The sequence below is a fragment of the Meleagris gallopavo genome, chromosome 24, assembly GCF_905368555.1.
Source record: "Meleagris gallopavo chromosome 24, MGAL_WU_HG_1.1, whole genome shotgun sequence".
NCBI lineage: Eukaryota > Metazoa > Chordata > Aves > Galliformes > Phasianidae > Meleagris > Meleagris gallopavo.
Genome location: NC_139427.1, coordinates 1,770,370 through 1,795,625, shown reverse-complemented (window position 1 = coordinate 1,795,625; position 25,256 = coordinate 1,770,370). Strand labels below are relative to the sequence as shown.

General features: G+C 51.5%; 2 protein-coding genes across 3 annotated transcripts; both read left to right on the top strand.

Moving 5' to 3' along the window:
* Positions 1–14,810: 14,810 nt before the first annotated feature.
* Positions 14,811–18,399, top strand: DUSP26 (dual specificity phosphatase 26). Its single transcript, XM_003212452.5, has 4 exons — positions 14,811–14,949; positions 16,787–17,059; positions 17,359–17,567; positions 18,052–18,399. Exons 2-4 carry the CDS (start codon positions 16,881–16,883, stop codon positions 18,249–18,251), a joined length of 588 nt encoding a protein of 195 aa, XP_003212500.1. The 5' UTR covers positions 14,811–14,949; positions 16,787–16,880; the 3' UTR covers positions 18,252–18,399.
* Positions 18,400–19,601: 1,202 nt separating this feature from the next.
* On the top strand, positions 19,602–25,123 carry RNF122 (ring finger protein 122). Of its 2 annotated transcripts, none has more exons than XM_085242836.1 (6): positions 19,602–19,769; positions 22,755–22,911; positions 23,731–23,776; positions 24,236–24,277; positions 24,575–24,654; positions 24,726–25,123. In XM_085242836.1, exons 1-6 carry the CDS (start codon positions 19,745–19,747, stop codon positions 24,838–24,840), a joined length of 465 nt encoding a protein of 154 aa, XP_085098962.1. In that variant the 5' UTR covers positions 19,602–19,744; the 3' UTR covers positions 24,841–25,123. The 2 variants fall into 2 exon arrangements, with proteins under 2 accessions (XP_085098962.1, XP_085098961.1); XM_085242835.1 differs by having other exon boundaries at positions 19,611–19,769; positions 24,572–24,654.
* Positions 25,124–25,256: the final 133 nt, after the last annotated feature.

The window sequence follows — 25,256 nt, the reverse complement described above, 5'->3', positions numbered from 1 at the left end:
CTGTGAAAGGGATGGTGTGAGATTCGAGCTCATGGCTTAAAGCTGAGGGAGCAGACAAGCAGTGGGGCTGCAGGACAATGTGGGGCTGGAGGACAGTGTGGGTGTGAGGCTGCTAGCGGGGCCACGGGTATCACAAAGCCTGTCTGCGAGCATCAAAGCAGAGCTGCATGGAATATCTCATCAAGGCTTCAATGTGTACTGGGATTTAATGGGGAGCAGCACTCAGATTATACGAAGGTTTGAAACTGAGTCCTTCAGTGGAACTGCCCTACAGTCGGTATCGGTGCCTCCCAGTGCTTCATTGAGTGTTTTTGGTGCAGGGCCAAGAACCAGACAAAGACCTCCAACATCTCATTTTTTTCCCCATAAGATCACATCTGTGCAAAATTGATGCCAGGTCTATACACAAGCACGAACGCACAGGCTCTCTGGAGCGAGTCCCAGTTCAGTAGAAGGGTTGTGATTTCTGTGTGCCACACACAGTCCCTGTTCTGATTCTTTTCGTGACCATCACAGTCTGCAATTGTTCTTCCACAGGGGAAAGAGGAACCATCCCCAGCAGTCCCACATGAGCAGCAGTGCAGACCCCACATCCGTAGCAGCCGTCACTCACAGCTCCTCAAACTCCTTCTGCACTTCTCCACTGCAATCCCAAATCACTCCCTTAGGTGTGGCAGTTTATGAGGGCTGATGTGCTTTATCCCCTGGAACAGACACGAAGGGATAGGAGTGACTTTTCCATAAACTCCCTTTTGGTTTTCACCCTATATCCTTCCTGATCCTTCAGGCTTTTTAGTTTTTAACCATTAGCAACTCGTGCCAGCAGGCTGAACACCAGTTTGTACTTCTGTATCACCATCACCGCTGTTCATACCGGGCTCCATATGGAAAGGAAATCCTTATGTGCATTTCACTTCTGCTACCACAACAGGAGATGCAGCAGCCCTTGTTGGAGCTTCCAGACACTGAAGGATTGTTCAGCAGCTGTCCCTTGGATACCTCAGAGGGATCAACAGCCCTCTAAAAACGCAAAGCTGCAAGGAAGGATGCTCATGCAGCTCCTGGAGAATGATGAGCCCCATTTATGGATCACTCCCCTGCCAGGGTAGGTGTCAGATTCAGCCAAAACCAATCAGTGCAAGTGGGAGCACAGGTTGTGCAAGAGGAGCAGACTCCACTGAAAGCCAATGAAGTCAGCAGAAAAATTCCTGGGGATTGCAACAGAAATTGGTCTCAGGCGGAGATGAAGAGTGGAATCACAGAACTGTTTGCCATGGCCCCACTGATTCCTTCTCATGCAGCCCTGGCCTCACTGCACCCTTGCATGAGCAAACGTGGGACAGACTCTTCTTCAGCTAAAAGTTCACGCTCAGATGTAAAACTCGAGTGATGAATTGTTTCCAGATGTACAGCCAGGTCAAGGGAAGGAGTCAGCAGTCTCTGGGCAGTTTTATGATCTAATTTAATTTCTCAACTGTGTCAGTCTGTGGCTCATATAGTCTCTGACATATGTACTTGGCCAAAACCTAGAAATAGGAGTATGTGGGTGGCAGAATAACTCTGGATGAGACAGGAATATAGACTCTATCAGCAGAATGAAATCATCAGCCCATTATTGGTTTGAATTACTTACCTGTACTCACCTACAGTCAGAACTCAGGCTGATATATAGCAGCTGAGGATCCTTCCTCATGGCAGCATTATCAGCAGAGAAGAAACTCCTTACAGATGTGCATTAATCATCTGGGAGACGGCGTTTGCAGCTCCACGCAAAGCTGAATTTTGCCTTGAGCTGTGTCAGCCTGGTCTGCATTTCCAATGGGAGCTGCATCAGCACCGCTGAAGGCAGAATTCATGCCAGCCTGGTTCGGAGCAGCGAAACAGATCAAGGTGTAAATATGGCCAGGGCCTTCTCTCCTCCTATTTATTTACAAAAGTGTCCAAATCACGCCTGCATTTTGTCTGACACCCTCACTGCCTCCAGATGCCTAAGGAACAATTCCAGGCTTTGTGCTGAGGGCTAAACCCCCCCAGCAAACAGCTGTAGGAGGCCACACAAGCAGCCACGGGGAGGAACTCAGCTGCGTGATGGCTGCTGAGGTCACAGAACACCACGAAAGCTGTGATTTTCCCACAATTGATTTCCTAAAGATAACTTGTGGTCTGTGTGCAGCGAAGGCTAATTTAAAGGAGAATGATGAGTCTTTCCAACACACCTTGATTGGCAATTGTGATAAATTCCTGTAATTACTATTGACTGCGCAGAGGGTTTCCATTTGTTAAAGATGTTGCTGAAATGACAGCCCAGAAACGGAATAAAATGGGTGAAGGAGAAAGATGCACAAAGTGCCATCTTTGCTGAGTTTCCCAAGTAAATCTGCAATGAGCCTCAGTGTTCCAACTCTCTCCCTCCTTCATCTCAATCCTCATGGTCAGACACTGCTCACCAATGTTGTTCTCATCTGTTTTCTGGCCAAGTGGTTCCTAATGTAGTCATTCGTTACCCATTCCTTGCAAGAAAACATGGAGAAACACATTTAAATCCCATGGGTTTTAGACATAGGAATAAAACATAGACAAATATGAACTATTTTGCAACATTCTGTGGTCTCTACTGAGCTTTGGGAAATGAGCATCATCCAGAAATATTTCCATCCTTTTTTTTAAGCCACAAGTTTAGCAATGCTATGATGCATGTGGCAACTTTGCCCTCCATTGTCTGACTCTTCAAGTTGTTCATGTCATGGTTTCAAGCTTTTGTGTTTCCCTTATCTCCCTTTTTAAGATACCCAATGGGGTTGGATAGCTTCCATCTGAAAAGCGAGCTATGTGCTCATATCTGCTAATCGTTTCCAAAGGAAAAACACTGCATAAGTGACAGACAGACCAGACCATATCTATGACATGAATCCTCAAAAGCAAAGAGGAATTGCACTGGCCATGCATACAACAGCAACTCAGAGTTATAAATTCCCATTCCCTAAATTTGGCCAATTGTGTGGGTGTGGAAGCTCAACCAGAAGCTGCGTTTCTTGGAGTCGAGAAGAGAATGAACACAAAGCAATAGGAAGGGGTAAAATGAACGCCTTGTAGGAGCCCTGCTCATCACTGCCATGACAGCTGGACTCACACACTTTGCTTTCAGCCCTTTTCCCTTCTTGGAGACAGAACACTTAATGATAAAATACAACCTTTGCTAAAGCAGAACTAATATTTAACAGCTGCAAAGCAACCCGCTCACACTGCAGACTGCTTCTTCAGCAGAGGAGGAAGGGAAGATGTCAAGGGCACGGCAGGTGCTGCAGTTTCCTCACTGCTCGTGTTTGATGGCCGGTTGATGGGTCCCTGCATGGGCAAACTGCAGACCCAGCACTGTGTGTGTGTGCACAGCTCTGTGCTGTGTGCAAGTCCCAGCAAGCAGCAGCCCTGGGGTTATTGGCACTGGAAGAAGACACAAGAGCAGATGGATGAGCCAACGGAGGAATGGAAAATTCAGATGCTTCCTACAGAAATATGGGACAAAACACTGGGAAATTTTCAAGCAGAAAAATCACTGCAGTTTTGTGTTCTGTGAGAGCTTTGTGGGCAGAGGAGGAGGGAACTTCTGGCACTGATGGACATTCCTGCATCGGCTCTGCTGGGATGGGCTGGAGCTCAGCATGGGAACTTCAGTGCCTGGGTTGTGCTCTCAGTCAGCACTCAGCACTGAGAGCTCCATGCTAAGGAAGGAAAACTTCCTTACACCTCTGCTTGACAATCCAAATGTCTCCTTCAGATTCTCACTCGTTTTGGTGAAAATCACCAAAAGAGAGTGGGAAACGAATCCCAAATCTGCATGGGGAAAAGCACACCCCAGAGCAGTTTCCTTGCCTTTGGTTTACCATTGCTTTCGGGTAATTGCATCATCTAAGATCAGCCCCTTCTCTTCTTTCCCAACCACCTCCAAGCCAACACAGCCCAATGGGTCCCAGCAGAGTTGCTTTGTGGTTGTACTATTTTAGGGAATGGCAGAATTTGACGTGTGATTACTGACAATACTCTGCTATCATTCTCACTGTTCCTAAGTAATTACAACAGTTTTGCATTATAGTTGGACGTATTATTGGCTCGTGTCCTCCTCTGGAATTCCAGGAGCGTATTCACACACATCTTCCACATCCACTCTGCATTCTGGCCAAACCATCACTGCCATTGCATGAGTAACTGCAGGAAGAGAGAGGTGAGGGAGTGGGAAAAGAAAGAGCTTCACCAAATCCTTCAGCTCTTCACTTGGACACCGTGAATGAGATATTTAAATACGTTGCCGTGGAAACAATCAAAGAGGGGGTCTTTGTGTGCGTGTGAGTGTGTGTGTTTTAGTAATCCCAAAGGGGGTATTTAATTGGAATCAACCACAGCTTTTTAACTGTGCTTTAAATTGGAGAGAAATAAAAAGAAGAAGCTGCCAGAAAAGGAACATTAAATAAAAGTGGGAAGAAAAAAAAAGAAAAAGCCCACATGAAACAAGATGGGGGGAGAAAAGGAAATCAAAAGAATAAATTTACTGTAACCGGCGAAGGATTCATTAGGGTTACAACAAAGCTCAGTTCAATTTCCCTCCTATTGACATTAACGAGTTTGATGTAGGTCTGGCCTGAAAGGCAGCAGGGACGGCTCTCTCCCCCTCCCTGCCCATCCTGGGGGCCGAGCAGCTGTCTGAAAATCACAGCACGTGGAGGAATGGGGATTCTGCTCTTCCTCCAAGCACAGCAAGCACTGCCTGGGGCCTCCTGCTCCCCCATAGCAGCTCTCACCCCCCGGGGTCCCGAACGTGGACATGCACTTCTAGTGCTGATGAATCTGAGATGTTATTTATTGCTACCCCTGGCCTGAATACGCTGGGCTATTACCAGGGTTATTTTTGGTGCCAGCAACAGCCCCTCTGGGCTCGTAATTAGCCATCATTACTGTTAGTGTTAGTGCTGGAGATGCTATTTAAGCTCAAGGACGTTGTTAGTCCAAGAGCAACCGTGCTGTGGGTAAACACACTGAGAGAGGTCTGTGAGCACTGAAAAGTCTGATCTTGAACCACAGGCAGTGGCACAGGGAGCATTCAGGTGGTAAGAGAGAACGTGACAGGGAGCTCTTATCTCAAAGAGCTGAACTGCATGGTCCAGAAAGTCTTTTCCAATCTCTTGCTCCTATGTTTTATGCTTTTTCGTATTAAAATGAGATGGCAGCGGGTCAGAATTACAATGCACTGTGCAGCCACTCAGACACAAGCAGAGCAGAAGCCGGTTCCCAACCCTTGTGTAGAAGGATGAGATTACATTCGAGATGAATTCTGCATGGACTGCAGTGCCAGTCCTGCAATGAGGGAAGGAGCAGTGGTCCCTGTGCTGGGATCTGCTGGGAGTCAACCCATGGTCAGCAGGTGGGATGGGGAGTGCAGAGAGGTGCCTCACCCAGGGCCCACTTTGGCTGTTAGATTTGGATACCACACAGTAAAACTGCTCTCCAGAGAGGAAATGGGACAGTGCTGCCCAGTCCCACTGCCTTTCAAAAGGACTCAGAACAAAAGTGACAGGAGAAATTACACACTTTGTCATGATCACTTATCACCTATTGCACTCATCAGTGCAGCTTTTAGAACTGGGAACCCGAGGGAGGGCAGGCTGCTCCCAGCTCAGGTGCAGAAACCTCTGCTCACTTCTCTCTCCTTTTAACCATATCACAGAATCATAGAACGGTTTGGGTTGGAAGGGACCTTTAAGACCATCTACTTCCATAACACCAAACCCCCTCTTCTGGCCTTTCCCATCGCTCCCTCAGACTCTTTGCAACTCTTGGCACCTTCCTTGAAGAGGAATAGAAGAAAGAAAACATATCCCTGCAGTAGATTTTCCCCACTGGAGCATACATTAAATGTAAGGCTTTGCTCTGGCCCAACCAAATGGTCAGTCATTAACGCACCTCGAGTCAGCAGCATAAAACAATCCTCATAAGTGCTACTGTGAAAAATGGTGGCAGAGATCAGAAGTGATCAGAATGCAGGCGGGAGCTACAGCTCTCAGCGTAAAAATGATTAATGAAAAATCCCCAGCACCCTCTCTTCTTTTTGCAGGGAGGAAGTGAGCGAACTTGACAAGAACAATGGCTCCTCGTGTGAGGAGGATAATAGCAGGAATGACATGTCTCCAGGAGATTCCCAAGGCCTTGTGCACACATAATAAATTGCCCTTGTCACTTTTGGGAAACTTATGAAGAAAGATGGCCAAAGCCAGCAGAAGCAATGAGGGAGAAGAACAAAAGATGCAGCCCAGCAGAGCCCAGCCTTGCTGGGAGACATCCCAGCTCTCCTCACCCTTTGCCTCCATTTGCTCAGCAAAGTGGTTAAGAACTGAAGGGGTCCCATCAGTGTGCAGTGGCAGCAACACCAGGGAAGGGGCTGCATTGTGCAGAGCTGTGGCTGCTGAACACTTTTCAGAGAGCAGAGGATGCACTTCTGGTGTGGCCATGTGGATGCAGGTAGGGGATGTCAGACAGAAATACTTCTTTTCTGCCCTCTCTTCGTTGCTTATGTTGAAATTCTCTGGGGCAGGCACTATCTCCCACTGTACGTGTGTATGGCAGCTCAGAATTGTGGTCCTGTGAGTCCAATCAGATCTTATCACTGTGGATTTGCATGAGGACCCGGTGAGGTGCGGAACATCTCAAAGATGGGGGTCACAGTGAGAAATCTGCTTTCATTTCCTGTTCAGCCTCGAGCTTCCATGTGACATCGTAAATCACTGGAAGAAAGGAACATGAAGATAGATGGACTGTGTGATGCTCAGCTGGTACTGCCCAGAGCACACAGGGACCGTCTCACTGCTCCTGCACATAGCAGGAGAGGCAATGGAACAGAGCAGGACTCCTTCAGGCAGCAGTTCCAAAGTGAGATAGCTTCCCTCTGAGAGTCATCTGGTACGACTTAGGACCTGCAGATGATCTGTGTGTATTCTTCCCTTAGTGGCTCAGTGTCTGTATTTTAATGATGGGATGGCAGCACTCGCTGGTGGCACTCTTCCCCACGGGCATCCATTTGAACACCTGCTGCAGGTGGCTCAGCTGCCCCTGCTGCAACTCAGCTGTGAGGATATTACCCTGAATGCCTTCCAAGTGCATAGAGCAGATAAAGGCTGGTGCTGCAGTGATGGCTGCCTGTTGGATTTCTGTCCTGGCTCCAGGTGGGGGGAGGTAAAATACCCCTTGGCACAACTGAGATGGCCACATTCAAACAGATGCTACTCATTCTGCTTTGTTGCTCCATGGAGAAAAATGGAGGGGAAAGGCTTTTGCTGAAGCACCGGCTTTCCCAGGTGTGCGTGGGGAGATAACAGCCTGCCGAGGAGGGTTAGCATTGCTGTCAGCAAAATGTGTGGTGTGGAAGTGGAGGAAGAGCTTTGCTGCACCTCCTGCCTCTGGGCAGTGTAAATCACCTGGAGCTGTGGCATAGCAGCATCCCAAACCAGGATGGCTTCGCCTGGACACACCTGCTTACCTGCTGTCACATCCTATTCACCCCATCAGGCTCTGCCCTCTGCTCCCAGGCTCTGCCTGGTGCTCTCAGGGTATCTGCTTTCCTGTGTGCAGTGCTGCAATAACCAACCAGGAGCAGCTTTGGCCTTTCCTGCTTCAGCGTGATGGATGAGGATGCTGATAAATAGCTGCCTCTATGGGAGAGTGCTCCGAGTCCCCAGCTCTCCTACCTGGCTGTAGGAATTGTCTTCCTGCTCACCTGTTAAAGGCTTCTGGCTCACTGGATGCTGTGCCCAGGGCAAAAGCTGTGCCATACAATAGGGGCTGGGAATTTCTTGCTTCATTGCTGTGAAAAACTGTGAGTTCCTTCCCTGCTTGCACTCAGACCCTTCCCGTGAGGCAGGATCTCCAGGGAAGCCCCACAAACACCCTCAGGGGTTCCCATTCAAACCTGTATGGATTTCACAGCCATTAAGTGCCAAATCCCTCTGCATTTCCCAGCTCCTCCTGAGGGATCAACAGCTGCAGTGAGGGGGCAAGGAATGCATTTCCCACAGGAGAAGGGGAGAGGGAAAAACAGTGAAATATCCCCATCAGAGACACGTCTGGAAGAGGAAGGATAAAGCATGGGAGCAGTGCAGGAGGCTTCAGGGCTGCTTTCCTTCAGCTCCCACATATCCATGCAGCATTCAGCATACAGAAGTGTGGGCATTAATTTTCTATCCCGTTTCCGAGTGTATTTTCCATTATTTTCTGCCCTGTCTATGTGAGACAGAACTCAGGATAGATTTAGATACCTGCATTCTGTGACTGTACATTTCCAAATGCCATGGGACACTGACTTCATTTGGGTTTCTAATTTATTTCACAATACTGTGGAATAATTAGAATTATTAAAGCCAAAACACCCTTTGCTGCCTGTTTCCATTAGGCAAAGCAGCTCAGACTGCTGTGTCTTTGGGGAGGGAAGAGAAGGAGGATCATTTTTTTTTTTTTACCACCTCCCAATCTTTTGTCCTTCATGACCTTTTTTTTTTTTTTTTTTTTTTTTTTTTGCTAAAATTAACATTTCTGCAAAAAACAGGTGGAAAATTGGTCCCTTTCCCCACTGCACCAAACATCGCTGCAAAGGAAAGGCTGCTCCTCTCATAGCCGTGTTACGTGGCACAGCAGATGATATGATCTGCCCTAAACCATCAGCCCTAATGTTTTCCTCCTCATTACCATCCTCTCTTTGAAAAAGGAGCACTTCCCACATAGGTGCAGTGCTGCTGTCTCTGCTGGTGGCAGTGGGGCTCATGATGGAGGTACAGGCAGTGTCACCACTCAGAGCCAGCAGCAAAATGCAGTGGCTTCTCATGTAGCCCTTCAACACACTGACAGAGCAGTTTCACTTATGGAAAAAAAAAAAGAGAGGAAAACCCCCACACCCCTGAGGCAGAACAGAGAAATCCTCCCTTTAAGATGTTGGAAGTTTTACAGCTGGTTTTGATGGAAGCAGGGATTTGTAGCCCTTTTTTTGAAGTAAATCAACCAACCAAAGGAGAGCTTTTCTGGAGATAAGCAAAGCGATGGAATCCAGCAGCCACATGTTTCAAAGGAGATCTATTTCTCACAGTCTAAACTGGAAGATAATTTTGGGGTTTAACCAGCTGCTGCAAATCAGGCCCGAATGGTCGTGAGTGTGTGCAAGAGCAACCAGAACTTCCATCTGCTGGGGAGACGTAATGAGCCTCTGTCTGTTCTAAGCAAACCAACGATATAGAAACAACGCAGCTCCATTTTTTGCTTGTCAGTTTCAGTGGTTCAGGTGGGGTTGGTCCGGGGCAATAGCCTCCCCTCCCTTTCCCCAGCCCTGCGTTGCTGCTCTCAGAGCAAACGCTGAACTTGGGAGGCAACAGAATCATAGAATGGCCTGGGTTGCAAAGGACCACGATGCTCATCTAGTTTCAACTCCCCTGCTATGTGCAGGGTCACCAACCATCAGACCAGGCTGCCCAGACCCACATCCAGCCTGGCCTTGAATGCCTCCAGAGATGGGGCATCCACAGCCTCCTTGGGTGACCTGAGATGAGAGAAGAGCTGCTTTAGAGCCATTTCATTTGCAAATGTAGCGCCTTGTCGCTGTTCCATCTTTAGGAGCCCTATAGCCAGCATGAGATTTGAAAGCTTTCTGTATTATCTGCCTCTCCCCTGAGCCGCCTCTCTTCCTATTGAAGGAGCTGCCGTGAGCCTTTGTGCCCCAAACACCCGGCAGCCACCGTTGTGTCTCCATTCACCGACAAAGAGAAGCCTTATCTTCTGACGGACACATCCAGCACATCCTCTGTGACATTTAAATCTCCCTTTGTAGCCAACTCAGGTATTTGTGCTGTTAAAAGCAGACCGTGCAGCAGAGTGATTTCATTACTGCAAATGTTATTACAGTGAAAGCCCGTTTAAAATGTAATGTCATTGAAGGGAAAATATGATCTAGCAGCAAGTGTGGCCTGGTAAAGGGTGCTGGGATCCATCCCCAGCTGAAAGAACCCTCTCAGACATCAGACCTGTTAATGGAACAGCTCTTTTCTTCATCAAATCAAACCAGCCGCCTCCTCGGAGCCCTGAGGCTAGGAAATAAAAAGAAGATTGAAAGGAATTAGGCACCCAACTCAATGACTTTATATTTGAGCCCTAAGCTTTTCTCCCCGCTTTAGAAATCAGCGCAGGGTGTTGGGGTGTGTAGAGAACAGAACCCCATTGTGTTAGCAGCAGCAACGGGTCTCAGAAAGGCAGCACTCCGTGTCTGTGCTCACAGTGATCAGACCTGGGTCTGAGAATGCTGGAGAAGAGAAATAATCACAGCGAGGTCTCAGCAACCCTGCAAGTCAGAGTGAATTTGCCAGGGACCTGCCCTCAATTTCTACCCCGGCACTGATATCATTCCTTTTTTTTTTTTTTTCTCTCTAGCAGATTTCCCAAAGGATTTTGGATTTGTAAGAGCAGCTGAGCTCCTGGATGTCTCATGGGGAGGGAACATCTGGGTGAGCATCACACCAGGGCTGCCCCGGAGCATCCCAAACTGCATCCCCTCCCTCTGCTTTCAAGGTGCAGCTTCCAGAGCTGATTGGTGCTGCTCTGAAGAGCGCTTTGCTATGATAGATGTGCCCTTCGTCTTGAAGGATTAGCCTTTACAAAGCGTGAGGAGCTGAGCTTTGTTAATGGGGATCGTTGTGTCTCAGCCGCCCTCTCTTCCAGGGGAGGCGTGCGAAATTCTCTTCCATCTGACATCCTTCTGAGCATTTAAGCACAATGAGTATCAGGTCAACAGCAAACCTCCCACCAGCTCCACAGGGCTCGGGCTGTGCCCCAACCTCTCTGCTAACAAGAAGAGACAAGCTGAAGTGAGCGTTCAGACAGCAACCCATCAGGATTTCATAGCGTGTTTTGCCAGCAACTTGTTTTGTTGTGGGTTTTTTTTTTTTTTTTCAGCTGTATTTTTTTTTTCTTTGTGATTTTTTCCTCTGTATGCTGTAGCGACTCAGATCTATCCCGGGCTGCTCCTGACATCAACAAGACAGTAGATGACAGGCAAAACGCGTCCACCAGCAATTCTGAGTCTCCCCGCTAAGTAATCATAAACACTGCAAGTTTGCAACAAAGCGAGCAGCTGTCTCTCTCCCTCTGGACAAGGACTGCTTCCTCACAAATTGAGGCTCTGCGGGTTTTACAGCTGTTGGACAATGAGTCTGGTGCTGTTATTTCCTCTTCCTTTTTTTTTTTTTTTTTTTTTTCCCCTTCTTTTCCTTTCTTTTAAAGGAAAATATCTCAGCTTTGCCAGAACTCGAGTGGCCCCTCCAGCAGTGAATCGATCCAGCCAAGTGATGAGGCTTTAACGTCTGTTCTGGAGTGGGCACAGAGGGGCTGTATTCCTGCACATCCTCCTTCCAAGGGTTTGTTGCCTTCGATCCCACTCTTATGGGGAAGCAGACCTCTGTTTGGGGCTGGGAGAGGATTTAACAGCACACAACTGCTGTCCCAGAGAATGGAGAGGTTTGAGAGAGCCCCAGGGAAGGTAACCTCGAGCTTTGCAGTTTCCTTCCAGAATAGCTACAGCATGGATGGAGATCCCAAAGAAACCTTCATTCCTGTCCTATATGCAAGCAAATAGAGAATGAAGATTGCTCTTTGTTACCTCACCGCTTTGATGGAGTTGATACCACGTTGGGATGGCTGTGTGGCCTGAGGAGCCTCTTACAGACCAGTGTTCTGTGATGCTTTATGAGGCAGCCTGCAGCACACCCCACAGCACAGCCAGAGAGCAATGCAAGGGATTTCCCTCCCCCATTGGGTGCTCACTGATCCCACCTGAGCACACAGCTCCTCCTGGGCTGCTCAGTGCCAAGCAAACCCCATTTGTCAGATCCCTCTCAGTGTGTTGCTGCAACACTGCTCTCACCTGCACTGCCCCTCTCCATAATGTTGCCTTCTTGCCATGACTGCCAGCTAATAGGAGGCTTCATTTTCTGCTGGTATTCTGCAGCTTCCTCTGCACTCTCTTCCTCCTCTGCAGTGGGTCTGCCGAGCAGTGAATGCTAGATGAAATACATCCATTCTGTTTGTGATTGAGTGTAATAAACTCTGGCTCCTGTGCCTTCCAGGTGGCTTTTGGACATGCAGCATTTACTGCGTGAAGTGATTGATCTCTGATCTTTAAAATAGAGCTGTGAAGTCTACGGTGCATTTGCATGCATGTGGAGTATAAAGGCAGGAAAAAGCAGCTCAGAAACTCTCTAACCCCTGCCCTTTATTTCCTTGGGTTGAGTTTTCCATGTTTGACAATGCACGCAATGGTGATTTATGTATAACCAGAGCAGCCTCCAGTGGTCGGATCTGCAAACTTTTCCCAGCTGCCCTTTTTGCAGCTTGCTTGTGGGTTTTGCAGAACCCCAACCCCTATTCCTTCCTGCTCTGAACTCCGTTTAGGAGGGGAGGGACAGCTGGGAGCTGCGGGTGCGCTGCTTATTCTGCTGGGAGCCCATTCTGCCTCTAATTGAGCTGAAAGCAGCTGCTCTGCCCTCGCTGCCGAAGGCCTGCTGTGCACAGCAGTTTTTGACAATAGCTGAGATATAGGGATACAGCAGTGCCTGTGCCAGCATCCCACCCCTGCTGTATGGCAGCACCCCTCTCAGCAGCAGGTCTGCAGCCACGGGATGCAGGAAACCTTTGCTGTGCTCAGCCCTACAGCAGCTCTCTGCAGCGATGCCCACAGCTCAGGGAAGCTGCAGTGTGCCTCTCCTTTCCCCTCCAGCCATGCAGCCACACAGCTTTTGCCTGCCCAGCACCAGAAACCCTTTGCAGCTGTGGGGCTCAGGCATCGTGGAGTGATAGAGCTGGTAGGATAGGAGTGTGGGATACTGTGGCTGGTCCTGCAGCTGGGTGCTGCCCAGGGGGACACACTTGGGGGACTGTGGGCAGGCGAAAGGCTTTCCAGGTTTGTCTTTTCAATTCTCTCAATGTGCCTTGGTGAGTTTGGCTTTTCAGTGCACAGCTGAGCAAAACAAGTGAGGGATGGAGCTGCACAACAGGGTGGTCAGAAGGAGGTGGGGGAACTGAGCAAGGCATGTGCAAGTCACAGCAAACACCGAGTAGGGCTTGAGCCTCTCCAGCCTGCAGCCCAACTCCAGGGCTTTGGCTTCTTGTCCTCAAGGACAGGTGCTGCAGGAGGGACACACTGAGCTGATAAATCCTGCCAGGGGAGCAAGGAGTGAGTCAGTCTGCACTACAACACCGCTGTTTATGGAAAACAAGGGGAGGAGGTGAGGCAGAGAGGTCTGGCTTGCGTCTGAGAAACTTCCCTTCTGCAGAAATAGATGGCTGACACTCCTCACTGCAGCTGCCCAGACATTCCAAACCGTCAGAGATGTCATCTCAGAAGTCACTGGCTTTGTTGGAGACTTCTGGCTGCTTTACAAAGCAATTCCAGTATTACTGGAATAAAAACATACCAACTACTAATCCTCTCTTTAAATGGCCAGTAAGTTCCCTACAGGCAATGCTCTGCCAAAGTGTTTATCCATCTAATTTTATTTCATGTTGGGCTTTTTTAGTTCAGATTTCACCTCTTGTGATGGAAGTTGTTGGCACTTCTATTTAGAAGCACAACTTACAGACTATTGGGATAGGAATGGGCAGAGGGTCCACGTTAAAGCTGTCCACACAGCAGCTGCAAATTTGTTTATAGGTCACTTGGCCGCTATGCTTTGGAGGGCAGAAGTGGGGCCTTTCTGCAGTGAGTGGCACCAAACCCTCTGCTCAGGATGAGGCACAGCACAGGCTTTCCTGAGCTGGCAGCATTCCACAGCATGGAAATACTTGTTCCGCAGGGACAGGGCTTCCTGGGGGCTGTCCCCTGTTGGCACCTGTGCTCCCCTGGGAGTCTGCTGTGGGACCTCTGAGTGCATCTTCCCACGTGCTGTAAAGGAGCCAAAGGGAGCAGAGGCAGCTGGCAGCATGCCTGGAGGGCAGCAGTGCACAGGGCAGCTGCACAGGGATGCTGCATTCAGCCCTCGAGCTCCTGAGGTTGCATCCTAAGATGCACAACTATGCAGAAAGTTTTCTGTTTAATTGGAGTGCAGGAGGGAATGTCATAAACCTGAGGGTTTTATTTGTTTGCTCTGAAACAGCGCGTTTCCATTCCTTCTCAGATTGTTTTCTCCCCCCACACTCCTACTTTCTGATTTGAGGCAAACTTAAATTGAACACCAGCACTTCAAAGGGCTCTGCCTGGGAAATGTTTGACTGAAATACTGAAGCACTTCTGAAATGAACGGTGTCATTTAGAAGACGTCAAAACAAAAAGCTTCAGTCTTCTGAGTTTCCTCTTTTTATCCCTGACTTTGGCACGACTGTATCAATAGATAAGACAGATCCCCATCCCCCCAAGGCTTATTTCCTTCACAAATGAAGAAACTGTCACCAAACCCCAGCTTTGCTAAACAGACCCCAGCAAAGGAGTTCATTAGGGTCAATTATCACATATAAATGACAGAGCATCCTCCAGAGACAGCTGCAGAGGTACGATGGTGATAACCATGCCACCAGCACCATTGCATCAGAGCTTTCCTTTCCCCTTCTCTGTCTGCCCGGGGCTTTGGTTTGCTGGAGGAGGAGTGAGAGCAAAGCTGCTATTATTGCTGTTGTTTTTGTCTGCGTAGTAATGGGCATTTATGTGCGGGTGTGTGCATGCCTGTACGAGAGCCAGCGTTTGTGTCCATCTCCCTCATTCCTCCCTTATCCATCCATGCACAGCATGATATAAACAAACCTGCCTCTGGACATGTCATGCCTTAAAATAGATGTTCATACATCAGCCTTTCCACAGCAGCGGCGGCAGCAGCAGGAAGACATGGCCGACTGGATCTGAGCACACCACACGTTTGGAGCAGAGACATCTCAGCCCTCACCAAGGTAGAGTAACAGGGTGGGCGTCTCCTCCCTCTTGCGTGTCTGTCTGTCTGTCTCCGGGAGCGTGCTCTGCTCCAGGCAGCTCTCCTGCTGCTCCCCTCCCTCTGAGCACAGCATGACAAGCAGAGGGGCTCCGAACAGCCATGGGCAGAGCAGGCTGTGAGCTCTGATGGGGTGCCTATGGGGGGAGGGTGGGGTCTGTCCTGAGTACTTGGACGTGGGGCAGTTTCTTTTCCCCTGCAGCACTTCAGGCACAGCAGGGATAGGATGCTGGAAGCCAGCTCTGGGCCCCCATAGGTATGGATTGCTGGTTTTACAGCAATAAGGGGGTCTGCTGTTTGGCTCAGCACAGCCTCGTAATGATGACGTGGTGTTTTTTTCAGACCCCTCTGCTGTTTGTTTCCTAATGCTGCCTATGGTGGCATGTGGCTGCGCTGCAGCCAAGGTCACCCAAGGTTTAAGGGCCCGGCACGTAGCCACACTGAATCCCTTTTCCAGGTGGGCTTTGCCAAGTCTGAATTCCCAGAATGAAGGAGTCCAAAATTCATCAGGGCAGGGGAGACGTGTCAGGGTAAAATCCAGCCCTGCTCAGAGCTGGGGAGCAGTGCCTGGGACGAGGGTGCAAACAGCACTGACCTCTCTGAGCAGCACCCCAGGCACAGGGCAAGGGTAGGAGGACACCCAGGAGTCTCTGGACCCCCTCTGAGCTCCCCTGTGTCCTTGCAATGTTTTCCTCCTGCGACATTGCCAAGAAATGGCTGGAGGCTTCTCCCTTCCATGCTCCTGGCTGCTGGCAGATGCCCTGGGCGAAATGTCAGAGCAGGGAGATGTGATCTGCTCCAGCCCAATGTCACTCAACTTCCTCTCCCAGGGTCCCTGGGAGAAGTGGGCAGCACTGAGCTGCTGCTAGGGTTGCAGCTGTGAGGACCCTGGGGACACCTTCTGTCCCCCAGGCAGCTCAGAGCAGCAGCAAGATGGTGGGAAGGGAAACTGCGTGGGGATTGCATGCTCATGTTGGGGGGTTGCATTGGTTGGGCAGCAGAAGGCAGCTCTGAGTTAATGCCTGGCTGCAGGGACTGCCACTGCTCCAGGGAGGTTTTTTGCAGATGGGTGACATGTATCAGCATGATCCAAAGGTCTGAGAATGGAGCTATGTCCCAGAGGACCGACTGTAAAATGAGCTTTCTCATCCACTTAACTCTTTCCCACCCGAAACCAGTCCTGATGTTCAAATGCAGCAGCAGGACTGCCGTGCTCAGAAGGGTTAACCCTGCACTCCCTCCCTGCAGGCTTTTGTGCCTGGTCTGCAGCAGTCTGGGCCTGGGCCAGGCTCTGCATGGTGCCATATGGAATCCTCCACCTGTTTGGGGCATTTCCTCCCCAATCCTGGTGGCTTGCCCAGAGCTGGCCGCCTTTCATTGCTTCTGATCACAGGTTGGCAGCATCAGTTCTTGAGCTGGCTTTGTCCTGCTGGCAGGCAAAGCCCCCGAGCCAGCTCAGGAGGAAGGTGGTCCTGTATGGAGCATCTCTTGCCAATATGGCTTCAACCCAAAGTTGTAGAGCTGGAGCAGAACCTCAGCCCATGGAGACTCAGCAATCTGGCTGCCTCTCTGGCTTCCCTCCCCAGCCCTGGCATTGCAAACTGCTCCCCAGCAGTATTGCTTCTTGGAAGGGAGCGTAGGTGATGCTGTCTCACAGCGGGAGCCACTGGATAGCTGCCTGTACACTGCCTTCTCTGCAGGAAGGTTGGGCCTGGCTGTTTCAGGCCAGCAGCTCTACAGCAGGGATGGAGTGGGAGCTCCCCATCCTTCTAACAGCAACTCCACCGCTTCCATCGCAGGACCGTGGGTGGCAGCAGCAGCAGAAGAGACCTCCAGGCCACTCTGCGGCCTTCAAGACCCCACAGGTATGCCTTGTGGGTCTCGGCAGCTCCAATGGCTTTCCTGTCCCGGTTCTCCAGGAACAACACCAGGTCACCGAGTCGGGGTGTGCGGGAGGAACGCAACCGCCATCCCATCCTCAGCATCTTCGAGCTCGAACGGTTGCTGTACACAGGGAAGACAGCCTGTAACCATGCTGATGAGGTCTGGCCAGGACTCTACCTGGGAGATCAGTATGTATCACAAGGGGATGAGAAGTGAGGGGATGAGGGATGGTTTTTTGAAATGGAGGAGACTAGGAGAGGAAAGTTGGGAATGTGAGGGAGAGGAGGACATGGGTTGAAGGAGGAGGAGGAGTGAAGCAGGTGGGTGGAGGCATGTGCCCATGGACTGTGAGATTACCTATCACTGTGAGTTTGAGTTCAGCATCTTTCCTTCTCCTTTGGCTTTCTCATATGCAAATGCTTGACCAGGACATTTGAAACTTCTCTTTAACGTGGAACTTTCCTGCGCTGTTTCTCCCTCCCTGCAGAGATATAGCAGCCAACCGACGTGAGCTGGCTCACCTGCGCATCACCCACATCCTCAACGCCTCGCACAGCAAATGGAGAGGAGGTGCAGAGTACTACGAGGGCACAGGCATCCGCTACTTGGGCATCGAGGCCCACGACTCGCCCTCCTTTGACATGAGCCCCTATTTCTATCCTGCAGCTGACTTCATCCATCAGGCGCTGAATGAAGGTCAGTGATAAAGAGTGCTGGGACAGAAGTGGGGAATGGGGAGAGTGGGTGGAAAGCTGATTGGCATCCTAGGAAACAAAGCTACTTCCAGCCTGATGTCTTTGCAGAATCATAGAAACATTAAGGTTGGAAAAGATCACTAAAGCAATCTAGTCCAACCATCTTCTGGTCTGGATCACCTCCTCCAAAGAGGAGATGGGCCATATTAGAGCCCTGGCCCCATGGGCCACAGCCTCAGCCTGTGTCCAGCACTGTGTCTGCTCCTATTCAGACTGTTTTGGGAGACCTGTTGCTCTGATACCCTTTGCCAAGGAGGGGACCACACTGCATCATAGCCATGCTATAGCTGAAGCCCTACACGCAGCCCTGGAGGCTGCACACCTGACTGCAGCACCAGGATGCACCCAGCAAAGTTGGATCCTCAGTAACTTTGTATTTGGGATATTCACCCTGCAGTGACACAGCCCCTGTGTTTTACCCCCAGGAAGGATCCTTGTGCACTGTGCTGTCGGGGTGAGCAGGTCAGCCACCTTGGTCCTCGCCTACCTCATGATCCGCCACCACATGCCCCTCGTAGAAGCCATAAAGACGGTCAAGGACCACCGTGGTATCATCCCCAACCGGGGGTTCTTGCGCCAGCTGGTCGCCCTGGACAATGCCCTGAGGCTGAAGAGGAGCGCGTGAAGGAAGACGAGGAGGGCTGTGTGGTGGGAGCAGTGCAGTGCTCAACCCATACCACTGAGTGGCAGAGGTAGATAGGGCTTTCCTCCGGGTGCAGATGCTTGGCAGCTAATGGGTTCCATGCAATCGGTTCCCCCCAGCAGAGGGGGTCCCCAGACATGCGAGCTATTCCTAGTGGTAAAGCATAGGCCCTCAACCTGCAATCTTGCCACTAATGCATAGCCTTCTTCCCAGCCTGCTCGTGCAGAGATGCCTCTGGAGAGACATGGCCCCACGTTTCAGGTTATTCTGGACCCCTGCTGGCTCCTGGAAGCCTTCAAGGGTTGGTTCTCCCGTGTGGCAGATGCATCTGCCAAGCCTGTCCCATCCCTCCCTCCCAGGAGACTGAAGCTGTGTGTGTTCCTTGTCTCGTTTCCCATTTGTTTTCGGTCTGTGTAGCAATGTGAATTAGGTCTGGCGTGTGGTCCCTGGCAAACAGGCCTTTAGTCATAGTGTTTGGGTGTCCTCCGTGCTTAGTGTTAACCTGTACAAATAAAGGCAGCGCTAAGGAAGAAGTCTGGCCATCCCTCGTGTGATTTGAGACAGACTTTGTGTTCAGGCTGCAAATCAGGTGGAAAAGCATCGCCCTGGTGTGCTCAGGGTTGGGATGGGCAGAAGTCCTTCCTGATCCTCAATCCAGGACAGAAAGGGGTGAATCTGAGAGTGAAATTACTGTCAGATTGCGTGTGCTGTGCATTGCTGGGTGTGCTGTGCATTGCTGGGTGCTGTGCATTATTGGGTGCTGTGCATTGCTGGGTGTGCTGTGCATTGCTGGGTGCTGTGCATTGCTGTGTGTGTGCTGTGCATTGCTGTGTGTGCTGTGCATTGCTGGTTGTTGTGCATTGCTGTGTGTGCTGTGCATTGCTGTGTGTGTGTTGTGCATTGCTGTGTGTGCTGTGCATTGTTGGGTGCTGTGCATTGCTGGGTGTGCTGTGCATTGCTGTGTGTGTGCTGTGCATTGCTGGATGCTGGCAGTGCCCGGGCATCTCTGCTGGGGATCGATGAGCAGTGAGGGATGCTCCTACACTATGGAAGTGTCTGATCATGCCCAAATCTCCTTTGCATCGCCTGCACAAGGCTGAGAGCCACTGGGAGCTCAGCGCCTGCTGCACAGCTCCCCGGACGGCTGACGCACAGAATCACAGAAGGGTTTGTGCTGGAAGGCACCTTAAAATCCTTCTGTTCCCATTCCTGCCATGGGCTGGGACATCCCCCAGCAGTCCCATCCACCGTCCCGCAGGGATGCACGGGGCTCTCCTCCCGGGCGCAGAGCGGGGCTCGGGGCGAGCAGAACCCGAAGCTCCGAGACCGGGGGCGGCTCCGGGGGCGGCTCCGTGGGCCGGGGCGGAGTTTGAGGGGCCGGGGCCGCTCCCTGCCGCCCGGCCCGGCCCCGCTCCCGGCCATGGCCCGGCGCTACGCACGGCGGAGCCGCTCCGGCCCCGCGGAGCAGCTCCCGGATGCCCCCGTTCCAGTGGTGCCACGGTGAGAACGGGGCCGGGGTTTGGGGCTGCATCCCTAACCGGGATGGGGCTGAGGGGTTGGGGTGGCTCCAGGCTGCTTCGCGTCCCCGGCGGTGCCTTCTGGCTCCTCCCGGAGCTCCGTGGACTCGGGTCAGGGTCAGGGTTAGGGTCACCTCGGTCTTGCTTCTGCTTCACTTCTAGAGCTCCCAGCCCGCTGCCGGTGGAACTTGCAGCGCTTTTGCTCTTGTTGCTCAGAATGCAAACCCTTCTCCCACGTGTCTGTGGAATAATCTTCTGTTAGTGGAGCCCAGGCGTGGCTCCTCGCTCTGCTCCTGGCTGAAAGAAATTCACAGAAACATGGAACTGTTTGCACATGTGAGGGAGTTGTGTTTAAACTAGAAGTGGTTGATTTTTGTGACTAATAGCTGAGAAGCTGAGCTGGGAATTCTACCATCAAAGCTCTGCCTCAGCAACAAAGGCCGGGTTCTTTTAATTTATGAAGGGGTTACAGCCTTTGAAGCTAAATATAATGCAACCAGTGGCTTCCTCTGCTGTAACGCAATGCCCTGCGTGTGCTGTGCAGCTGGGGTGAGCAGTGCTCCTGCAGGCAGGCAGGCTGCCCGTGTGCCAGCCGTGCTCCTCAGCAGCAAATGCAGCAGCCCCGGGCACAGAGTTTGCTTTGGGAGGCTCTGAGCGGCCGCAGCTCTCCCAGCTTCCCCCGGTTTGGGCTTTGGGCAGCGCTGAGAACAGAGCCTGCCCTTGTGTAAAGGCCAGGACGTGGGTTTAGGACTGGCCTTAAGCATCTGACGTGTGTGTTTTGGCTTTAAGCCCTGACCTCACAAATATTTAAGTCGGTGGTGTCCAGCAAAATTGCTTTGTTGTATACTTTTGAGGACCGTCGCAGAATTGGGGCCACTGGTGCAAATAAATGTGATATCCAGCAAAGAAATTGAGTTTTCAACACAAATAGTTGTGCTCCACATTTCATAACAGAAGGTACGTGCTGTGCTGGCCTGGAATTGCAGCTCCTCTTTGGCATCACAGCTTTCCCTCCCATTGCTCAGCTGTTCTCTGGGGGATTTGGTGGTCCCCAGCCCTGATCTTTGGTGGGCACTGTCCCTGCTGTGAGCTGTTGGCACAGGGCAGGCTTTTGCAGGAAGCCCATTGCAGCATCACAGCAAAAATTATATGGAAGCTGCATTCAATTTTGGTGATGCAAAGCTCGTAGCTTTTGTGTGGGAGTGGAAAGAATGGTTTTATTTAATGACCTGCTGAGTTTTCCATTCGTTTGATTGAACAAGAATTGGGGGTGAGGGAGAAGCTGTGCTCAGCACAAACCCCATGCCTGCATCCAGCTCACAAAGCACTGCACAGGCAGAGTCACCATTCCTGCCTGCTGCTTTCCAGGCCTTTGCCTTCAGGTGCAGAACTGGCCCTGAGGAGGCTTACATTGGTGGAATGAGTTGGTTTGGGTTTGGTGCCCATCGGGCCTTTGCTGTATTAAAACCAGATTTGCCCTGTTCCTCTCGAGCTAAAAATACAAAAGCCTTTGTCAGGCAAAGGGCTGTGCTAATTAATCCCAGCACCAAATCAGCGCCCACCCTGCTAATAAATTCCATTGGGAGGAGGTGGAGGAACCGGGGGGTCTGGCTGGAACTGCTGGGATTGCTGCTCCAGGACTCATCCTGCTCCCTAGCCGGGTCAGGCACTGCCCAGAGCTGTGCTCCCTTCTGGCCTTTGGGAATTCCTGAGCGCCTTTTTAGCAGGAATGAGCCTTGCTAAGCTGGTGGGTCTAAAATTAGCCTTGCCAGCTGTGTTGCGGCTGGCAGGGACGTGTCAGAGCTGCTCCTCTCTGCTTCCTTCGGTATGGGGCTGTAAGTCACAGCTTCTCCTCTCCTAACTCATCTGTGCCCCTGATCCGTGTTACTGCTCTGCCAATCCCTGTGTGAGTGGCAAAGAGTGGGGACAGCCCTGTGCTGAGGCCATTCTGCCTGCATTCCCATCAAAAGAAGGGCCAAATGGGACTCAGCTTCCCAGCCCTTAGTTTGTTTTGGGGCTGCTCCTGGTGCCATAGATCTTATGGCAGTGGAGCTTTTCACATGTCCTGGGAGCAGCTCTTGGTTTGAAACACACGTGGAAGCAGCACTGCTTTATCTGCATGCTCATGAACCATGATTGTTGCCACAACTGTTCTCCTTTTGGTCACCTTCAAATTGAGCCTTCCTCCATCCCTCAGAACTGCTGAGCAGTCTGTGCCCCAGCACCCTGCACACAGCATTACCTCATTTACTTGTTCCGTGGTGTTTTTTTAAAAGCTGAGATAGTTCTTTTAATACTTTTTTTCTTTTCCCCCTGCAATCATTTCCAGCAGGGAAAAAAAATCCCCAACAAAAAAAAAAACCCCTTCCTATTGTCTTTTCCTGCACCTGGTGGTCTGGAGAGCAGAATGCTGGGAGAACAGCAGCCAACAAACAAATCCTCCCTTTCATGCTCCGTAGATGAGTGGCACATAGGCTGTGTCAAGCAATTACAGGAGGCAAAGGCCAGCAGTGGCTCTGCCCTCTGTAGGCAGGAAAACCTCGTTTCCTGCAGCCCAGGTGCTCACCTGCTGCACATCCCTGAGCTGGATGCCTCCCATCCTTTGCAGTGCACAGATCTGCCTGGGGCACATCGTGCTGCTGGAGAGCAGCTCAGTGTCTGTGGAGATGCAGCAGTCAGTGCTGGCAAAAGAAGTGATACTGCCCCTGCAGAGATCTCTGATTTCCAGCCCAGGAGACAGTGTCAGGGCTTTTGTTAGGGGATGGGAGGCTCTAGGGACTGCACTGGGAGAGGACAGATGGGAGCGAGCAGGAGCTCCACACATCTCCTGGGTCTGCAGGGTGACCTCCTACCCTGTCTGGCATATCCTGTATGGCATGGCAGAAGGTAAGTTTCATCTTCTTCTGTTCTTCTCCTCTTCTTCCTCTTTTTTCTAATCTAAATACGGAGTTTTCCTCTCCCCCCAAAGGGTGCTCCTGCAGTTTGGGGCTGATTTACGCCAGTAAACCCTGCACGATGCCCCCCATCACATTCCAGGACCTGCCACTCAACATCTACATGGTCATTTTCGGCACTGGCATCTTTGTCTTCGTGCTCAGCCTCATCTTCTGCTGCTACTTCATCAGGTGAGCCGGAACCCTGCAGCACTGATTGCTGTTCTGATAGGGCCTTATCATCCAGGAGCATCTGCAGCGCCTGGACCACTGTGCCCATCACTTTGTTCCATTGCACAAGAGCTGCTCATCACAAGGCTCTGCCCCAAGGACTGGGGCCAGGCTCAGTCCCCTGGTCCCCTGTGGCAGAGCAGGGCAGGAAACGCAGGAAGGGGCTCTTGTTTTTCAGGGGACCACGCGGAGCAACGCATTGTGTTGGGCAGGGGAAGGAGCAGTGCTGCACAGGAGAAGGATGTCTTTCTACTCCCCTCCCAGCTCAGGGAGAGCTATTTTTAAACTCAGCAGCAGCAGCTGGCGTTTCTGTGAGCTCGAGTTGCTCTGTCCTTCACTGCAGGATGCCTCAGCCCCACTGCAACCCTCAGCTATTTGGGGGCTCTGGGAGCACACCTCGGTGCCTGGCTTGGGGGAGAAGTGAAGGCTGCAAGCGGTCTGATTCCCCCTGTGCTTTGCTGGGTTGCTTTGCAAGCAGCTCTCCCCTCTGTCTGTCTCGGCCAAGGTCGTGGTGGGGCTGGGAGCTACCAGTGGGTGAGTGCTGGAAATAGGGCACTTCCTGTGCTGCGAATGACTTCCGAAGGCAAACAATCGGGGCCGTCGGCCCTTATCGCTGCCTGCTGCTGATTCCTGCAGGTGGAGCAGAGCCCCTGGCTATGCAAGAGAGAGGCTTTGGGAGGGGGACTTGGAGAGGATCCTGGAACTGTATCTATGCTGTTCAGATGCTCCTCTCGGGGATGCTGTAAAGCTCACAGTGCTTTTTTTTCTCCCCATCTCTAGCAAACTGCGGCACCAGGCACAGAGTGAGAGATTTGGGTACAAGGAGGTAAGGCTGATGGCTGTTTTCTACAGACGTCCCTAGAGATATAGGGTCGATGTAGGACGTGGGAACAGCTGGTTGGGATATAGCAGGGTGTGATGGTTCTTGTCCCCAGCTTATCCACCAACATGTTGGGCACGTGGCTGTGGTGCCCAGCTCAACCTGGTGTAGGGAACCTGCTTTGGCAGGGAGGTTGGACTCGATGATCTCTGGAGGTCCTTTCCAGCCCCTACGATTCTGTGATTCTGTGATAACCTGCCCCTGCCTGGCTCATTTCAATGAGGCTTAAGGGCTGGGTCTGTCCCACAGGAGCCAGGAGCCCCATTTGAGGTAGTTGATGAGCAGGACACGTGGACACTCTTTGTCCAGCTTGGACTTTTCCCAGCTCCATGCTTGCTTCATAGAAACCTACCACTGGATCAGTTCCAGCTGCTCCTGATACTCATCTGCTGTCTCCTTCCCCAGGTGGTTTTGAAAGGCGATGCCCGGAGGCTGAATGTGCATGGGGTGAGTATGGTGCAGTCATCACAGCTCCATCCTTTGGGCTCGTATAGAGCTGGGGTTCCTGGGGTTGTATGGTGGCAGGGATGTGCCAGCACCAGGCTGGAATTGACAGTGCTGGGTTGGAAATCAGGAAGGAAAGCCCTTCCTTGAACAGCGTGGGGCTGGGAATACCCATGGAGAAGCATTCCAGCAGCAGGGCTTTCCCAGCCACAGCATTTCTAGCAGGGGCTGTGCATGGACGTCACTTTGGGTTCCATGTATTCTTGCTCATCCTCACCACTTTCTCACCCCCTGCAGCAGACCTGTGCCGTCTGTCTGGAGGACTTCAAGGTGAAGGAGGAGCTGGGGGTGCTGCCATGCCAGCACGCTTTCCACCGAAAGTGAGTACAGGTGTGGGCAGCGGGGGATTCCCTTCTGGGGATTTACATCCTCCCACGTCTCTGCTCCACAGGTGCCTGGTGAAGTGGCTGGAGGTGCGCTGCGTGTGCCCCATGTGCAACAAACCCATGGCAGGTCCAGCCCAACCCCACGCCAGCATCGGCACTCTGCTGGATGAGATGGTGTGAGCGGCCCCGCTGGTTTTCACAGGAAAATGAAAGCTTAATCCTGAAGGATTTCGGGTTTGTGAGCCGGGATTTGGCTCACGGTGCGTCGCTTTGTTTCGGGGGGTGTTTGTTTGTACCCCAATGTGCTCTGCAGGGACCGCCTGGGGGGAGCGTGGGGCACAGCTGTGAGCGCTGCTCCCTGCTCAGAGCGTTCTGTACCCCAGCCCTCCGGACTCTCAGCCTCCCCACTTTTGGGGGAGAAGTGTACAGGTTTGCATAAAACAGATTAAACGGATGTTTGTCAGTCGGGCTGAAAGGCGAGTATTTGGGTAGGGCGGAAAACACCAGGGCTGTGCAATAGCAGCGTTTAAGCGCCCCAAAATACCCTAAAACGGGGAACCCCAACCGCAAACAACCCAAAATGGACGCGAATTTCT